Source organism: Symphalangus syndactylus, chromosome 14, assembly GCF_028878055.3.
Source record: "Symphalangus syndactylus isolate Jambi chromosome 14, NHGRI_mSymSyn1-v2.1_pri, whole genome shotgun sequence".
NCBI classification, from domain to species: domain Eukaryota; kingdom Metazoa; phylum Chordata; class Mammalia; order Primates; family Hylobatidae; genus Symphalangus; species Symphalangus syndactylus.
In genome coordinates, this window is record NC_072436.2 from 12,220,082 (window position 1) to 12,238,992 (window position 18,911).

At 50.3% G+C, this 18,911-nt stretch overlaps 1 protein-coding gene across 6 annotated transcripts; it reads left to right on the forward strand.

Annotated features, from left to right (window-relative positions):
• Positions 1-1,664: 1,664 nt before the first annotated feature.
• Positions 1,665-12,820, forward strand: BIRC5 (baculoviral IAP repeat containing 5). Of its 6 annotated transcripts, none has more exons than XM_055240769.2 (5): positions 1,693-1,888; positions 2,142-2,251; positions 3,444-3,512; positions 4,141-4,258; positions 10,359-10,929. In XM_055240769.2, exons 1-5 carry the CDS (start codon positions 1,778-1,780, stop codon positions 10,380-10,382), a joined length of 432 nt encoding a protein of 143 aa, XP_055096744.1. In that variant the 5' UTR covers positions 1,693-1,777; the 3' UTR covers positions 10,383-10,929. The 6 variants fall into 6 exon arrangements, with proteins under 6 accessions (XP_055096745.1, XP_055096746.1, XP_055096744.1 ...); XM_055240768.2 differs by lacking the exon at positions 10,359-10,929 and adding an exon at positions 10,954-12,820 and having other exon boundaries at positions 1,705-1,888; XM_055240770.2 differs by lacking the exons at positions 3,444-3,512; positions 10,359-10,929 and adding an exon at positions 10,954-12,820 and having other exon boundaries at positions 1,665-1,888.
• Positions 12,821-18,911: the final 6,091 nt, after the last annotated feature.

Below are 18,911 nucleotides of genomic sequence, written 5' to 3' on the forward strand. Positions count from 1 at the left end.
CAGGGATGTGTGTGTGTTCATATACATGAGGGGAGAGAGGGGGGGAGAGAAAGGAGGTCAGGGAGAGGGAGAGAGAAAGGAAAACAGGAGACAGAGAAGGAGACAGCAAGAGAGCGGGGAGTAGAGAGAGGGAAAGGGTAAGAGAGAGGGAGAGGAGGAGAGAAAGGGAGGAAGAAGCAGAGAGTTAATGTTGAAGGAATAAGCAAAACATAAACAGAAAATCTGGGTGAAGGGTATATGAGTATTCTTTGTACTATTCTTGCAATTATCTTTTATTTAAATTGACATCAGGCCAGGCACAGTGGCTCACGTCTGTAATCTCAGCACTTTGGGAGGCCGAGGCAGGTAGATCACCTGAGGTCAAGTGTTTGAGACCAGCCTGGCAAACATGGCGAAACCCCGTCTCTACTAAAAATACAAAAATTAGTCTGGTGTGGTGGTGTGCGCCTGTAATCCCAGCTTCTCGGGAGGCTGAGGCAGGAGAATCACTTGAACCCGCGGCGGGGAGGAGGTTGCAGTGAGCTGAGATCATGCCACTGCACTCCAGCCTGGGCGATAGAACGAGACTCAGTTTCAAATAAATAAATAAACATCAAAATAAAAAGTTACTGTATTAAAGAATGGGAGCGGGGTGGGGGGGTGGGGAGAGGTTGCAAAAATAAATAAATAAATAAATAAATAAATCCACCCCAAAATGAAAAAGAGAGTGGAGGCGTCAGGCCTGTGTGGGGCTGGAGGGCTAATAGGGCCAGGCTTCTTATCTCTGGCCATAGAACCAGAGAAGTGAGCGGATGTGAGAGGTGCCAACCTCTAATGCCCAGCTCCAGAAGTGACTCCAGAACACCCTGTTCCAAAGCAGAGGACACACTGACTTTTTTTTTTAATAGGCTGCAGGACTTACATGTTGGTGGGACGCCCTGCTTTGCGAACGGAAAGGAGGAGTTTGCCCTGAGCACAGGCCCCCACCCTCCACTGGGCTTTCCCCAGCTCCCTTGTCTTCTTATCACGGTAGTGGCCCAGTCCCTGGCCCCTGACTCCAGAAGGTGGCCCTCCTGGAAACCCAGGTCGTGCAGTCAACGATGTACTCGCCGGGACAGCGATGTCTGCTGCGCTCCATCCCTCCCCTGTCCATTTGTCCTTCATGCCCATCTGGAGTGGTTGCTTTTTGCAGAGGTGGCGCCCTGTAAAGCCCTCCTGTCTGACTTTTTTTTTGTTTTTTTTTTAGACTGAGTTTTGTTCTTGTTGCCCAGGCTGGAGTGCAATGGCACAATCTCAGCTCACTGCAACCTCAGCCTCCCAGGTTCAAGCGATTCTCCTGCCTCAGCCTCCCGAGTAGTTGGGATTACAGGCATGCACCACCACGCCCGGCTAATTTTTGTATTTTTAGTAGAGACAAGGTTTCACCGTGATGGCCAGGCTGGCCTTGAACTCCAGGACCCAAGTGATGCTCCTGCCTAGGCCTCTCAAAGTGTTGGGATTACAGGCATAAGCCATTGCACCCGGCCTGCACGCGCTCTTTGAAAGCAGTCGAGGGGGCGCTAGGTGTGGGCAGAGACGAGCTGGCGCGGAGTCGCTGGGTGCCCAGCGACCAGGGGCAGAGCCACGCGGCGGGAGGACTACAACTCCCGGCACACCCCGCGCCGCCCCGCCTCTACTCCCAGAAGGCCGCGGGGGGTGGGCCGCCCAAGAGGGCGTGCGCTCCCGACATGCCCCGCGGCGCGCCATTAACCGCCAGATTTGAATCGCGGGACCCGTTGGCAGAGGTGGCGGCGGCGGCATGGGTGCCCCGACGTTGCCCCCTGCCTGGCAGCCCTTTCTCAAGGACCACCGCATCTCTACATTCAAGAACTGGCCCTTCTTGGAGGGCTGCGCCTGCACCCCGGAGCGGGTGAGACTGCTCGGCCTCCTGGGGTCCCCCAGGCCCGCCTTGCCCTGTCCCTAGCGAGGCCACTGTGACTGGGCCTCGAGGGGTACAAGCCGCCCTCCCCTCCCCGTCCTGTCCCCAGCGAGGCCACTGTGGCTGGGCCCCTTGGGTCCGGGCCGCCCTCCCCTCCCTGCTTTGTCCCCATCGAGGCCTTTGTGGCTGGGCCTCGGGGTTCCGGGCTGCCGAGTCTACTCACGAGCTGTGCTATCCCTTGCAGATGGCGGAGGCTGGCTTCATCCACTGCCCCACTGAGAACGAGCCAGACTTGGCCCAGTGTTTCTTCTGCTTCAAGGAGCTGGAAGGCTGGGAGCCAGATGATGACCCCATGTAAGTCTTCCCTGGCCAGCCTCGACGGGCTTTGTTTTGAACTGAGCTGTCAAAAGATTTGAGTTGTGAAGACACTTAGTATGGGAGGGTTGCTTTCCAGCCTCATTGCTTCTTAAACAGCTGTTGTGAACGGATACCTCTCTATATGCTGGTGCCTTGGTGATGCTTACAACCTAATTAAATCTCATTTGACCAAAATGCCCTTGGGGTGGATGTTAAAGTCTCATTCACGTAAGATGCCTGGTGCCTTTCATGTTCAACAGAATACATTAGCAGACCCTGTTGTTGTGAACTCCCAGGAATGTCCAAGTGCTTTTTTTTGAGATTTTTTAAAAAACAGTTTAATTGAAATATAACCCATACAGCACAAAAATTACCCTTTGAAAGTGTGCACTTCACACTTTGGGAGGCTGAGGCGGGTGGATCACCTGAGGTCAGGAGTTTGAGACCAGCCTGGCCAACGTGGCGGAACCCTATCTCTACTAAAAATACAAAAATTAGCCGGGCGTGGTAGCGCACGCCTGTAATCCCAGGTACTCGGGAGGCTGAGGCGCAGAATCGCTTGAACCTGGGAGGCGGAGGTTGCAGTGAGCCGAGATCATGCCAATGCACTCCAGCCTCGGCAACAGCGCAAGACTCCGTCATAAAAATAAAAAATTGAAAAAAAAGAAAGAAAGAAAGCATATACTTCAGTGTTGTTTTGGATTTTTTTCTTCAAGATGCCTAGTTAATGAAAATGAAATTCTGTACTCGGATGATATCTGTCTTTCCACGCTGTGATGCCATATTCTTTTCTCACCTTTTTTTCTCTCAGATTCAGTTGCTTCCACAACTTTAACTTTTTTCCCCTTGAGAATCACCCCAGTTGTTTTTCTTGTTGGCCAGAAGAGAGTAGCTGTTTTTTTTTTCTTAGTATGTTTGCTATGGTGGTTATACTGCATCCCCGTAATCACTGGGAAAATATCAGTGGTATTCTTCTTGAAAATGAATAAGTGTTATTATATTTTCAGATTAGAGTTACAACTGGCTGTCCTTTTGGACTTTGTGTGGCCGTGTTTTCATTGTAATACGGTTCTGGTAACAGTGATAATCAGTTATGCAGGGAGACTCCCCTAGCAGAAAATGAGTATGAGCTGGGGTCCCTTGGGGAACCCTGGGCAATAATGCCCTTCTCTGCCCTTAATCCTTACAGTGGGCCGGGCGCGGTGGCTCACGCCTGTAATCCTAGCACTTTGGGAGGCCGAGGTGGGCGGATCATGAGGTCAGGAGATCGAGATCATCCTGGCTAACACGGTGAAACCCTGTCTCTACTAAAAATACAAAAAAATTAGCCGGGCGTGGCAGCAGGCGCCTGTAGTCCCAGCTACTGGGGAGGCTGAGGCAGGAGAATGGCGTGAACCCAGGAGGCAGAGCTTGCAGTGAGCAGAGATCACGCCACTGCACTCCAGCCTGGGCGACAGAGCGAGACTCCGTCTCAGAAAAAAAAAAAAAAAAAAAATCCTTACAGTGGATTACATAACAATTCCAGTGAAATGAAATGACTTCAAACAGTTCCTTGAGAATGTTGGAGGGATTTGACATGTAATTCCTTTGGACATATACCATGTAACACTTTTCCAACTAATTGCTAAAGAAGTCCAGATAAAATGGATACATTAGCCACACAGATGTCGGGGGAGATGTCCAGAGGGAGAGAGAAGGCGCTAAGAGGTGCCATATGGGAATGTGGCTTGGGCAAAGCACTGATGCCATCAACTTCAGACTTGACGTCTTACTCCTGAGGCAGAGCAGGGTGTGCCTGTGGAGGGCGTGGGGAGGTGGCCCATGGGGAGTGGACTGCCGCTTTAATCCCTTCAGCTACCTTTCCGCTGTTGTTTTGATTTTTCTAGAGAGGAACATAAAAAGCATTCGTCTGGTTGTGCTTTCCTTTCTGTCAAGAAGCAGTTTGAAGAATTAACCCTTGGTGAATTTTTGAAACTGGACAGAGAAAGAGCCAAGAACAAAATTGTATGTATTGGGAATAAGAACTGTTCAAACCCTGTTCAATGTCTTTAGCACTAAACTACCTAGTCCCTCAAAGGGACTCTGTTTTCCTCGGGAAGCATTTTTTTTTTTTTTTTTCTGACATAGAGTTTCACTCTTGTTGCCCAGGCTGGAGTGCAATGGTGCAATCTTGGCTCACTGCAACCTCTGCCTCTCGGGTTCAAGTGATTCTCCTGCCTCAGCCTCCCAAGTAGCTGGGATTACAGGCACGTGCCACCACACCCAGCTAATTTTTGTATTTTTAGTAGAGATGGGGTTTCACCACATTGCCCAGGCTGTTCTTGAACTCCTGACTTCATGATTCGCCTGCCTTGGCCTCCCAAAGTGCTGGGATTACAGGTGTGAACCACCGCGCCTGGCTTTTTTTTTTTGTTCTGAGACACAGTTTCACTCTGTTACCCAGGCTGGAGTGGAGTGGCGCAATCTCGGCTCACTGCAACCTCCGCCTCCTGGGCTCAAGTGATTTGCCTGCTTCAGCCTCCCAAGTAGCCGGGATTACAGGCATGTGCCACCATACCCAGGTAATTTTTGTATTTTTGGTAGAGACGAGGTTTCACCATGTTGGCCAGGCTGGTCTTGAACTCCTGACCTCAGGTGATCCACCCACCTCAGCCTCCCAAAGTGCTGAGATTACAGGTGTGAGCCACCACACCTGGCCTCAGGAAGTATTTTTATTTTTAAATTTATTTATTTATTTATTTATTTATTTGAAATGGAGTCTTGCTCTGTCGCCCAGGCTGGAGTGCAGTGATGTGATCTCAGCTCACTGCAAGCTCCGCCCCCTGGGTTCAAGCCATTCTCCTGCCTCAGCCTCACGAGTAGCTGGGACTACAGGCGCCCGCCACCATGCCCAGCTAATTTTTTTTTGTATTTTTAGTAGAGATGGGGTTTCACCGTGTTAGCCAGGATGGTCTCGATCTCCTGACCTCGTGATCCGCCTGCCTCGGCCTCCCAAAGTGCTGGGATTACAGGTGTGAGCCACCACGCCTGGCTGATTTTATTTTTTTGAGACAGGGACTCACTCTGTCACCTGGGCTGCAGTACAGTGGTACACCATAGCTCACTGTAGCCTCGAACTCCTGAGCTCAAGTGATTCTCCCACCTCATCCTCCCAAGTAATGGGACTACAGGTGCACCCCACCATGCCCACCTAATTTATTTATTTATTTATTTATTTATTTATTTATTTATTTTCGTAGAGATGAGGGTTCCCTATGTTTTCCAGGCTGGTCTTGAACTCCTGAGCTCAAGGGATCCTTTTGCCTTGGCCTCCCACAGTGCTGAGATTACAGGCATGAGCCACCGTGCCCAGCTAGGAATCATTTTTAAAGCCCCTAGGATGTCTGTGTGATTTTAAAGCTCCTGGAGTGTGGCCGGTATAAGTATAAGTAAATCCCACATTTTGTGTCAGTATTTACTAGAAACTTAGTCATTTATCTGAAGTTGAAATGTAACTGGGCTTTTTATTTGAGACGGAGTCTCACTTTGTCACCCAGGCTGGAGTGCAGTGGCACGATCTCAGCTCACTGCAACCTCTGCCTCCCGGGGTCAAGCGATTCTCCTGCCTCAGCCTCCTGAGTAGCTGGGACTACAGGCACGCACCACCATGCCTGGCTAATTTTTGTATTTTTAGTAGACGGGGTTTCACCATGCTGGCCAAGCTGGTCTCAAACTCCTGACCTCGTGATCTGCCCGCTTTAGCCTCCCAGAGTGCTGGGATTACAGGCATGAGCCACATGCCTGGCCTTTTTAAAATTTTTTTTATTTTTATTTTTTGAGACAGAGCCTTGCTCTGTCACCCAGGCTGGAGTGCAGTGGCACGATCTCGGCTCACTACAAGCTCTGCCTCCCGGGTTCACGCCATTCTCCTGCCTCAGCCTCCTGAGTAGCTGGGACTGCAGGCGCCCGCCACCACGCCCAGCTAATTTTTTTTGGTATTTTTAGTAGAGACCGGGTTTCATCATGTTGGCCAGGCTGGTCTCAAACTCCTGACCTCAAGTGATCTGCCTGCCTCAGCCTCCCAAAGTGCTGGGATTACAGGTGTGATCTACTGCGCCCAGCCTGGGCATCTTATATTCTTATTTGCTAAGTCTGGCAGTCTCACACAGAATAAGTACTGGGGGATTCCATATCCTTGTAGCAAAGCCCTGGGTGGAGAGTCAGGAGACGTCATAGTTCTGTCTCTGCCACTTGCAGACTTTGAGTTTAAGCCAGTCGTGATCATGCTTTCCTTGCTAAATAGAGGTTAGACCCCCTATCCCATGGTTTCTCAGGTTCCTTTTCAGCTTTAAAATTGTATTCCTTTGTAGAGATCAGCGTAAAATAATTCTGTCCTTATGTGTGGCTTTATTTTAATTTGAGACAGAGTGTCACTCAGTCGCCCAGCCTGGAGCGTTGGTGGTGCGACCTTGGCTCACTGCGACCTCCACCTCCCAGGTTCAAGCGATTCTCGTGCCTCAGGCTCCCAAGTAGCTGAGATTATAGGTGTGTGCCACCAGGCCCAGCTAACTTTTATATTTTTAGTAGAGACAGGGTTTTCCCATGTTGGCTAAGCTGGTCTCGAACTCCTGGCCTCAAGTTATCTGCCCGTCTTGACCTCCCAAAGTGCTGGGATTACAGGCGTGAACCACCACGCCTGGCCTCAATATAGTGGCTTTTAAGTGCTAAGGACTAAGATTGCGTTTTGTCAGGAAGAGGGAAGAGGCCAGTTGTGGGTGAATCATGCTGTGAGAGAGCTTGTCACCTGGTTGAGGTTGTGGGAGCTGCAGTGTGGGAACCGGAAAATGGGCTGGGGATCATCTTTTTCCGGGTCAGGGGTCAGTCAGCTTTTCTGTAGTGTGCCATAGACCATCTCTTAGCTCTCGTGGGTCAGAGTCTCTGTTGCATATTTTCTTGTTGTAGTTTTTCACGACCTTTTAGAAACATAAAAAGCATTCTTAGCCCGTGGGCTGGACAAAAAAAGGCCACGAGGGGCTGGATGGATTTGGCCAGCAGGCCCTTGCTTGCCAAGCCCTGTTTTAGACAAGGAGCAGCTTGTGTGCCTGGAACCATCATGGGCACAGGGGAGGAGCAGAATGGATGTGGAGGCGTGAGCTGGAAACCAGGTCCCAGAGCGCTGAGAAAGACAGGGTTGTTGCCCTTACAGACAGAGCAACTGAAATCTGATACCATCTAGTTCCAGAAAGCCCTGAAGTGCTGGTGGACGCTGCGGGGTGCTCTGCTCTAGGGTTACAGGAATGAAGATGCAGTCTGGTAGGGGAAGTCGACTCACCTGTTGGAAGATGTGATTAAGAAAAGTAGACTTTCAGGGCCAGGCGTGGTGGCTCACGCCTGTAATCCCAGCACTTTGGGAGGCCGAGGCGGGCAGATCACGAGGTCAGGAGATCGAGACCATCCTTGCTAACACGGTGAAACCCCGTCTCTACTAAAACTACAAAAAATTAGCCTGGCGTGGTGGCAGGCGCCTGTAGTCCCAGCTACTGGGGAGGCTGAGGCAGGAGAATGGCGTGAACCCGGGAGGCGGAGCTTGCAGCGAGCCGAGATCGCGCCACTGTACTCCAGCCTGGGCCACAGAGCGAGACTCCATCTCAAAAAGAAAAAAGAAAAGAACAGTAGACTTTCAGGATGTGTGAGCTGAAGGAGCAGGAGGCAGAAGTAGAGGCCTCAGCCCCGCAGGAGACCCCTCAGTCTCCGTCTCCTGATAGTCAGACCCAGCCTCACTGGAATGAGGGGAGACATTCCAGCCTGCGAGATAAGTGGGGAGATTTAAAAAACTGCTTAGCTTTTATTTTGGACTGTTTTTTAGTTTTCCTCAATTCAGAATACAGAATGCTTTTATGGATTTGTTTTTATTACTTTAATTCTGAAACAATATAATCTTTTTTTTTTTGAGACAGGGTCTTACTCTGTCACCCAGGCTGAGTGCAGTGGTGTGATCTTGGCTCACCTCAGCCTCGACCCCCTGGGCTCAAATGATTCTCCCACCTCATCCTCCCAAGTAGCTGGGACCACAGGTGCGTGTGTTGTGCTATACAAATCCTGAAGACAAGGATGCTGTTGCTGCTGATGCTGGGGATTCCTGAGATCCCAGATTTGATGGCAGGATGCCCCTGTCTGCTGCCTTGCCAGGGTGCCAGGAGGGCGCTGCTGTGGAAGCTGAGGCCTGGCCATCCAGGGCGATGCACTGGGTGCTGATTCTTGTTCCTGCCGCTGCCTCGGTGCTTAGCTTTTGGAACAATGAAATAAATTAGAACCAGTGTGAAAATCGATCAGGGAATAAATTTAATGTGGAAATAAACAGAACAACTTAGTTCTTTGTAAGAGTTTACTTGGTAAATACTTGTGATGAGGACAAAACGAAGCACTAGAAGGAGGCGAGTTGTAGACCTGGGCGGCAGGAGTTTTCTGTTTGTTTTCATTGGCAGCATCTTGCTCTGTTGCTCAGGCTGGAGTTCAGTGGCGCAATCACAGCTCACCATAGCCTCGACCTCCTGGACTCAAGCAATCCTCCTGCCTCAGCCTCCTAGTAGCTGGGACTACAGGCACATGCCACCATGCCTGGCTGATTTTAGATTTTTTTTTTCTTTTTTTTGAGACGGAATCTCACTCTGTCGCCTAGGCTGGAATGCAGTGGCGTGATCTCAGCTGATGGCAAGCTCTGCCTCCCAGGGTCACTCCATTCTCCTGCCTCAGCCTCCCAAGTAGCTGGGACTACAGGTGCCCGCCACCATGCCCGGCCAATTTTTTTTATATTTAGTAGAGACGGGGTTTCACTGTGTTAGCCAGGATGGTCTCGATCTCCTGACCTCGTGATCCGCCCGCCTCGGCCTCCCAAAGTGCTGGGATTACAGGCATGAGCCACCGTGCCCGGCCTGTTTTGTTTTTCAATAGCGAGAGTTGTGTTTGCTTCGCCCCTCCCTTTAGTGGAAAAATGTATAAAATGGAGATATTGACCTCCACATTGGGGTGGTTAAATTATAGCATGTGTGCTAAGGAGCTTCGTTAATTTTAGCCTTTTTTTGAAAGAGAAGAAGAAACTGAATAATCTATGTGTACATATATATTTTAAAAGCCATGGTTATCTTTCCATATCAGTAAAGGTGAGGCTCCCTGGGACTGCAGAGTTGTCCATCACAGTCCATTAAAAGTGCGCTGTTGGGCCAGGTGCAGTGGCTTGTGCCTGAATCCCAGCACTTTGAGAGGCCAAGGCAGGAGGATTGATTGAGCCCAGGAGTTTTGAGGCGAGCCTGGGCAATGTGGCCAGACCTCATCTCTTCAAAAAATACACAAAAAATTAGCCAGGCATGGTGGCACGTGCCTGTAGTCTCAACTACTCAAGAGGCTGAGGTGGGAGGATCACTTTGAGCCTTGGAGGTCAAAGCTGCAGTAAGCCATGATCTTGCCACTGCATTCCAGCCTGGGTGACAGAGCGAGAACCTGTCTCTAAAAAAAAAAAAAACAAGTGGTGCACCATTTTCTTTTTTCTTATCAATTTATTATTTTTAAATTGAATTTTCTTTTGAGTAATAATTTATAAATTATAAATTTATATAAAAATAAATGACAAATTATTATACATGAGGTAAAACTTAGGATATATAAAGTACATATTGAAAAGTAATTTTTTAGCCAGGCACAGTGGCTCACACCTGTAATCCCAGCACTTTGGGTGGCCGTGGCGGGCAGATCACATGAGATCATGAGTTCCAGACCGTCCTGACCAACATGGAGAGACCCCATCTCTACTAAAAATACAAAATTAGCCGGGGTAGTGGCGCATGCCTGTAATCCCAGCTACTCGGGAGGCTGAGGCAGGAGAATCTCTTGAACCCGGGAGGCAGAGGTTGCAGTGAGCCAAGATCGTGCCTTTGCATTCCAGCCTAGGCTACAAAAGCAAAAGTCCGTCTCAAAAGTAATTGTTTTTAAGTTAACCTCTGTCAGCAAACAAATTTAACCCAATAAACGTCTTTGTTTTTTAATGTAGTAGAGGAGTTAGGGTTTATAAAAAATATGATAGGGAAGGGTGTCCCTGGATTTGCTAATGTGATTGTCATTTGCCCCTTAGGAGAGAGCTCTGTTAGCAGGATGAAAAAATTGGAAGCCAGATTCAGGGAGGGACTGGAAGCAAAAGAATTTCTCTTTGAGGAAGAGCGTGATGTTTGCCAGGGTCTGTTTAACTGGATATGAAGAGGAAGGCTCTGGACTTTCCTCCAGGAGTTTCAGGAGAAAGGGCAGTGGTTAAGAGCAGAGCTCTGCCTAGACTAGCTGGGGTGCCTAGACTAGCTGGGTACTTTGAGTGGCTCCTTCAGCCTGGACCTCGGTTTCCTCGCCTGTATAGTAGAGATATGGGAGCACCCACTGCGGATCACTGAACATAAATCAGTTAAAGGAGCGAAGCAGGTGGAGTGGTGCTGGGTGCATACCAAGCACTCCGTCAGTGTTTTCTGTTATTCGATGATTAGGAGGCAGCTTCAACGAGAGGGAGTTGAGCTGAATCAGGACGTTTGTCTCAGGCAGCTGGGAATCTGCCCAGCCCAGTGCCCAGTTCATTTAGGTGCTCTCTCAGTGTTCCCTGATTATTTTTTCCTTTGTCATCTTATCTACAGGATGTGACTGGGAAGCTCTGGTTTCAGTGTCATGTGTCTATTCTTTATTTCCAGGCAAAGGAAACCAACAATAAGAAGAAAGAATTTGAGGAAACTGCGAAGAAAGTGCGCTGTGCCATTGAGCAGCTGGCTGCCATGGATTGAGGCCTCTGGCTGGAGCTGCCTGGTCCCAGAGTGGCTGCACCACTTCCAGGGTTTATTCCCTGGTGCCACCAGCCTTCCTGTGGGACCCTTAGCAATGTCGTAGGAAAGGAGATCAACATTTTCAAATTAGATGTTTCAACTGTACTCTTGTTTTGTCTTGAAAGTGGCACCAGAGGTGCTTCTACCTGCGCAGTGGGTGCTGCTGATAACAGTGACTGCTTCTCTCTCTCCCTCTCTCTCTTTTTGTGGGGCTCATTTTTGCTGTCTTGATTCCCGGACTTACCAGGTGAGAAGTCGGGGAGGAAGAAGGCGGTGTCCCTTTTGCTAGAGCTGACGGCTTTGTTCGCGTGGGCAGAGCCTTCCACAGTGAATGTGTCTGGACCTCATGTTGCTGAGGCTGTCACACAGTCCTGAGTGTGGACTTGGCAGGTGCCTCGTCTGTCACACCTGTGCTGCCTCAGAAGACAATTTTTTTTTTTTTGGTAGATGCATGACTTGTGTGTGATGAGGAGGAAATGGAGACAGAGTCCCCGGCTCCTCTACTGTTTAACAACATGGCTTTCTTATTTTGTTTGAATTGTTAATTCACAGAATAGCACAAACTACAATTAAAACTAAGCACAAAGCCATTCTAAGTCATTGGGGAAACGGGGTGAACTTCAGGTGGATGTGGAGACAGAATAGAGTGATAGGAAGCATCTGGCAGATACTCCTTTTGCCACTGCTGTGTGATTAGACAGGCCCAGTGAGCCGCGGGGCACATGCTGGCCGCTCCTCCCTCAGAAAAAGGCAGTGGCCTGAATCCTTTTTAAATGACTTGGCTCGATGCTGTGGGGGACTGGCTAGGCTGCTGCAGGCTGTGTGTCTGTCAGCCTGACCTTCACATCTGTCACGTTCTCCACACGGGGGAGGGATGCAGTCCGCCCAGGTCCCTGCTTTCTTTGGAGGCAGCAGCTCCCACAGGGCTGAAGTCTGGCGTAAGATGAGGGATTTGATTCGCCCTCCTCCCTGTCATAGAGCTGCAGGGTGGATTGTTACAGCTTCGTTGGAAACCTCTGGAGGTCATCTCGGCTGTTCCTGAGAAATAAAAAGCCTGTCATTTCAAACACTGCTGTGGACCCTACGGGGTTTTTAAAATATTGTCCGTTTTTCATCGTCGTCCTTAGCCTGCCAACAGCCATCTGCCCAGACAACCACAGTGAGGATGAGTGTCCTGGCAGAGATGCAGTTGTCTCTGGGCGCTTGCCAGAGCCGCGAACCCCAGACCTGTTTGTATCATCCGGGCTCCTTCCGGGTAGAAACAACTGGAAATGCACTTCAGACCCACTTATTTCTGTCACATCTGAGTTGGCCTGAGATAGACTTTTCCCTCTAAACTTGGAGAGTATCACAGTGGGTTTTGTTAGCAGAAAATGCACTCCAGCCTCTGTATTCATCTAAGCTGCTTATTTTTGATATTTGTGCCAGTCTGTAAATGGATACTTCACTTTAATAACTGTTGCTTAGTAATTGGCTTTGTAGAGAAGCTGGAAAAAGATGGTTTTGTCTTCAACTCCTCTGCACGCCAGGCGGTGATGTGGATCTCGGCTTCTGTCAGCCTGTGCTGTGGGCAGGGCTGAGCTGGAGTCGCCCCTCTCAGCCCGCCTGCCACGGCTTTTCCTTAAAGGCCATTCTTAAAACCAGACCCTCATGGCTGCAAGCACCTGAAAGCTTCCTCGACATCTGTTAATAAAGCCGTAGGCCCTTGTCTAAGCGCAACCGCCTAGACTTTCTTTCAGATACGTGTCCATGTGTCCGTTTTTCAGGTTCTCAAGTCGGAGTGGAGTCTGGGAAGGGTTGTGAATGGAGGCTTCTGGGCTGTGGGTGAGGTTCCAATGGCAGGTTAAAGCCCCTCGGGCCAACTGCCACCCTGGAAAGTAGAGACAGCAGTGCCTGTCACCCAGAAGAGACCAGCAAGCCAAACTGGGGACCCCATTGCAGGCTATCGCCAGCCATGTGGAAAGAATAACTCACAATTGCCAATAAAGTCTCATGTGGTTTTATCTATTTTTTTTTTTTTTTTTGAGACAAGGCCTTGCTCTCCCAGGCTGGAGTGCAGTGGAATGACCATAGCTCACTGCAACCTCAAATTCTTGTGTTCAGGTGAACCTCCCACCTTAGCCTCCCAAGTAGCTGGGACTACAGGCACATGCCATCAAACCCGGTTAATTGAAAAATTTTTTTTTTGTTTAGATGGGATCTCACTTTGTTGCCCAGGTTGGTCTCAAACTCCTGGGCTCAAGTGATCACCCTGCTTCAGCATCTGAATTGTTGGTATTATAGGCGTGAGCCACTGTGCCTGGCCTAGCTACCATTTTTTAATGCAGAAGTGAAGACTTGTAGAAATGAAATAACTTGTCCAAGATAGTAGAATAAGATAACTTTTAGGGCTGGGATTTGAACCCAGGCAATCTGGCCCCAGAGCTGGGCCCTCGCTGCTGAAGGACACTGTCAGCTTGAGGGGGTGGCTATGGTCAGCTGTGTGATTCTAGGGAGTGAGGGCTGTTTTTAAAGCGTTCCTATTCCATTTTCAGACAGCTTTGTCAGAAAGGCTGTCATATGGAACTGACACCTGCCTCCCAAGGCTTCCATAGATCCTCGCTGTACATTGTAACCTTTTATTTTGAAATGAAAATTCACAGAAAGTTGTAAGGCTAGTACAGGGGGTCCCACATACCGTTCCCCTCCTTTCCCCCGTTGTGAGGACAGCGCACTGTATTCACTTTCAACCTCCAAGGTCTGTGTTGAGAGAGTGAGTTGTGTGGTCCAGCTTTCCCCAAGCCCGTATTGCCATCATGAAGGATTTCCTGACTCAGCTGAATCTAGCTCAACAAAGCAAAGGACCAACTAAGCTGCAGATTTTCTCTCTGCTGGTCTTAGCCTGCATTATTTACACCTGTTTTCAGCTGGATGGGACCAAACTGGGGCCTTGACTTCCGGGGTTTCCACGTGATCCCCAAAGGGGTGACATCCATTCGTTCACTCAGGTATTTGCTTGTGCACCTACTGTGTGCCAGGTGCCAGGTCCAGGAATTGAAGCCCAGGAACAACTCTTGCAGTGAGCTTCCCGGGTTTTTGTTTTCTGAACGGTGGGAAGACAGGTCAGCAAATAGCCATGCACGTCTGCACACGTGTGGCTGGTGTCTGCAGGAGTACCGAGAAGATGGTGAGCTGTGCCCTGGATGGCGACAGGAAAGGGCATCCCTATGCTGCTGTTTGTCCTGGCACAGGTGGCAGGCTGCCAGTGGGACCAGGAAGGGAAGGGGAGGATGCACAGCCCGGAGGGAACGGAACGGGCACCGCAGGTGCGCTCTGCGATGTGGGGAAGGAAGCACAGGCTGGTTCCAGGATGTCAGAGAAGCCCTGCAGCCTAGGGCACTGCCCATTCCAAGTGACCCGGTGAGTCAAAGCCTCCCAGAAAGACATTTAGTCACTCAAAGCCAGTGCAGGTCTCAGCTTTGTCCAGGGAGGAACTTTCACTCTAGAAAACACGAACTCATTTCCCTCTGAGGAAGTTGTTTCTCCAGGATATCATTTCCAGCCACCATCCAGGATGCTGGGCAGGTGCTGCAGTGCCCAAAGCACGGCTGCCCAAGAAGCTTGTCCCTTAGAAACCCCGTGTGGCCTCAGAGGCGCCCGCCTGCCTCCCTGAGAGTGGAACCCTGTTGGGCCCAGGCTCGCTGGGCAGGTGCTGGGGAAGCCTGGGTGACCGTGCAAAGCCCCTCACAGGCCTGGGAGTTGTGCTTAGGGAGGAGACCTCACAGCTCTTCGGCTGCCTCCCGATCATGGCCACATCTCACAAACGATACCATTGTCCACGAAAAATGAAAAGATGCTTGGTTCTAACCCATGGCCCCAACCTTGCAAGAGCCCTTAGAATTTGGGGTTTTGACTTGAACAGTGGCTTTGAGTCTACCGGGGGGATTAGCTTCCTAATGCCCTGAGTTACTGAATTAACCTGTTGGACAGGGAAACTCAGTGAGGTTCATTTTCTGTGGGGTGATGTTTGTCAAATGCTGTGAAATCAGTTGTAGCATAGGTGACACTCAGCTGCTCCAACAGTGACTCAGCCACAGCTCCAGCTGCTTCCCCAGCCCTTTGGTGGAGGTGGCAGATGGTGTCATCAGCCTGGAGCAGAGGGCTCTGCCCGCTGGCATCACAAGGGCCAGGCCTGCTGGTCCTCCAGCCGCTGGTTCCAGGTAGTTACATATGGGTTTAAAAGAAGAGAGGCAGGGCTGGGTGTGGTGGCTCATGCCTGTGATCCCAGCACTTTGGGAGGCCAAGGTGGGTGATCATTTGAGGTTAGGAGTTCAAGATCAGCCTGACCAACATGGTGAAACCCAGCCTCCACTAAAAATACAAAAAAATTAGCCGGGCCTGGTGGGGGGCGCCTGCAGTCCCAGCTACTCAGGAGGCTGAGGCAGGAGAATTGCTTGAACCCAGGAGGCAGAGGTTGCAATGAGTCAAGATCATGCCACTGCACTCCAGCCTGGGCAACAGAACGAGACTACGTCTAAAAAAAAAAATCAATCAATAAATAATAAAAATAAGAGAGGCATGGTGCGGTGGCTCATACCTGTAATCCCAGCACTTTGGGAAGCTGAGGTGGGAGTACTGCTTGAGGCCAGGAGTTTGAGACCTGCCTGGGTAACAAAGCAAGACCCTGCCTCTACCAAAATAATAATTTAAAAAATTACCCGGGAATGGTGTGACATGCCTGTGGTCCCGGCTACTCTGGAGGCTGAGGTGGGAGGAACACTCGCACCTAGGAATTTGAGGCTGCAGTGAGCCGTGATCACACCACTGCACCACTCTAGCCTGGGCAGCAGAGCAAGACCTCATCTCTGGAAAAAAAAAAAAAAAAAGAGGCGTGGATGCTACATTGTTTTTTGTCACTTATAACTGGAGTTTCGTCCATCAAAAGCCCATTCTGCACTGATTTCAGTGATAGGGGTCTGATGCTGGCTTGGAAGAGAGCCTGACAGCCTAGAGACAGGCTTGGAGTTCCAAGTTGATGAAAGAACGATGAATAATGAAAAATAATGGGTTGTTCTAAAGCAGCGCCTTTTCATACTGGGCTAGGTTATAATTTGGGTCCATTTCAAGGGAAATATACTAGCAGAATTCATCAAAGCGGCCCCTCGAAGACTGGTGCCTGCTGCCTAGGGGACAATTTAATCAGTGGTTCCAGCTGCACATCTAGGGTTGGAAACACTGAACCCAGGCTTTCTCATGCAGATGGGGTATGGATTGCTAATGTGGCTGTCTCCTAGTGCTGCAGCATGAGTGAAACACGTGTCCATTCTACAGAGACGTGGCTCAGTGATGCTGAAACCTCCTTCTTTTTTTTTTTTTTCTTTTGAGACGGAGTCTGGCTGTGTTGCCCAGGCTGGAGTGCAGTGGCACTATCTTGGCTCACTGCAACCTCCGCCTCCTGGGTTCATGCAATTCTCCTTCCTCAGCCTCCTGAGTAGCTGGGACTACAGGTGTGTGCCACCACGCCCAGCTAATTTTTGCATTTTTAGTAGAGACAGGGTTTCACCATGTTAGCCAGGATGGTCTCAATCTCCTGACCTCATGATCTGCCTGCCTCGGCCTCCCAAAGTGCTGAGATTACAGGCGTGAGCCACTGCGCATGGCTGAAACCTCCTTCTAGATAACAGCAGCATTAAGCACTTTTTTTTTTTTTTTTTTTTCTGAGATGGAGTGTTGCTCTGTTGCCCAGGCTGGAGTGCAGTGGTGTGAGCTCGGCTTACTGCAACCTCTGCCTCCCAGGTTCAAGCGATTCTTCTGCCTCAGGCTCCTGAGTAACTGGGATTTTAGGCGTGAGCCACCATGCCTGGGTAATTTTTGTATTTTTAAGAGACAGGATTTCACCATGTTGGCCAGGCTGGTCTCAAACTCTTGACCTCAAGTGATCCACCCGCCTCGGCCTCCCAAAGTGCTGAGATTACAGGCATAAGCCACCGCGCCTGGCCTTTTTTTATTTTCTTTTTTGAGACGGAGTCTCGCTCTGTCGCCCAGGCTGGAGTGCAGTGGCACGATCTTGGCTCACTGCAACCTCCGCCCCTGGGTTCAAGTGATTCTTCTGCCTCAGCCTCCCGAGTAGCTGGGACTACAGGCACACGCCACCAGGCCCAGCTAATTTTTGTATTTTTAGTAGAGACAGGGTTTTACCATATTGGCCAGGCTTGTCTCGAACTCCTGACCTCGTGATCCACCCGCCTCGGCCTCCCAAAGTGCTGGGATTACAGGTGTGAGCCACTGCACCTGGCCAAAACCTCCTCCTAGATAACAGTGGCGTTAAGCTATTTTTTTTTTTTTTTTGAGATGGAGTCTTGCTCTGTTGCCCAGGCTGGAGTGCAGTGGTGTGATCTCAGCTCACTGCAACCTCTGCCTCCCGGGTTCAAGTGATTCTTCTGCCTCAGCTCCTGAGTAGCTGGGATAACAGGCATGAGCCACCATGCCTGGCTAATTTTTGTATTTTTAGTAGAGACAGGGTTTCACCATGTTGGCCAGGCTGGTCTCAAACTCCTGACCTCAAGTGATCCAACCACCTCGGCCTCCCAAAGTGCTGAGATGACAGGCGTGAGCCACTGCGCCTGGCCTTTTTTTGTTTTTTAAGACGGGGTCTCGCTCTATTGATCATAGCCACAGCTCACTGCAACCTCAACCTCCTGCCTGGGTTCAAGCAATCCTCCCACCTTGGCCTTCCAAGTAGCTGAGACCACAGGCACGAGCCACCATGTCTGGCCCTACGTAAGCTTTATGTGGGTGCAATAACAGATCTCAAACCAGCTCTCAGCTCAAGAGAAGGGGAAGCTGGGCACAGTGGCTCACGCCTATAATCCCAGCACTTTGGGAAGCCAAGGCAGGAGGATCACTTGAACCCTGGAGTTCGAGACCAGCCTGGGCAACATAGGGAGACCCTGTCTCTAACAAAATAAATCGATAAAAGAGAAAGAGAGAGAGGGAGAAGGGGAAGTCATCGGGAGGACACACGTGGAGCACGCAGCCCAAATGGGGCTCCTCTGTTCTCCCCGCACAGTCACTTCGTACCTTTCACATGCACAAAGGTGTTGAACCAACCAAAGCAACATTGATTCTTGTTATATTGCTTTATTGTGGGGTCAGTGTCAGAGTACCACGAGTTTTCATCATTCACCGTTCTTTCCCCAGATGTAGTGAGTTCAGGGAGGGAAAGAGGCCCCACCCCCTATCCCTATAGCCTCTGCCTTCATGGCGGCTGCTACTCTGAGCACTGCTGAGTTCTTTCACCTTCCAGATCTAACATGCTAGCCCCACCCCTAGAGAACACGGCTGCTGGATGCCACGCGGCTCCCAGAGAGGGGCTGTGGTCAGGGAAGATGAAGCACCATGTCGCTGTCCTCTGGCACACAAGCTCCAAGGGGGCAGGAAAACCCCAGAGCCGCCCATGTGCGGCAACACAGTCTGGTGCTGCAGGTGTGAGGACGGCTACAAAATACCTGAGCCATTCTGTCACTCTGTCTGAACTCCGTTTGAAATATTGTTTCAATAACTGCTAGGCTGGTTTTTCCTTCCTGACTATATTCCTCAAACCAACAAGAGCCTAGCAGAGGAAAGCACGGCCAAAACACCCCAAGAGGAGAGCCTTGGCTTCACCTCCACGGGCCACCATCCGGGAGGATGTCCTCAGACCTCTGACCCCTCTCTGCAGGCTCTGCCCAGCCCTGTGTGGCGACCCAGAGGAAGCCTCCCCTTCGTTTAAGATTTAACCCCAGACCTTAGGCGATGGCTGCCCAGCCTGTCCCTCCCACCTGCGTGGCTGCCCACGCGGGGGTTGCTCA

Bases quoted from the DNA above. Each gene is read 5' to 3' on its own strand.
- BIRC5 (XM_055240768.2), top strand. From the start codon at position 1,778: ATGGGTGCCCCGACGTTGCCCCCTGCCTGGCAGCCCTTTCTCAAGGAC. The intron at 2,252-3,443 runs GTAAGTCTTCCC...TAATCCTTACAG, and splicing joins GAGCCAGATGATGACCCCAT to TGGGCCGGGCGCGGTGGCTC. The intron at 4,259-10,953 runs GTATGTATTGGG...CTTTATTTCCAG, and splicing joins AAAGAGCCAAGAACAAAATT to GCAAAGGAAACCAACAATAA.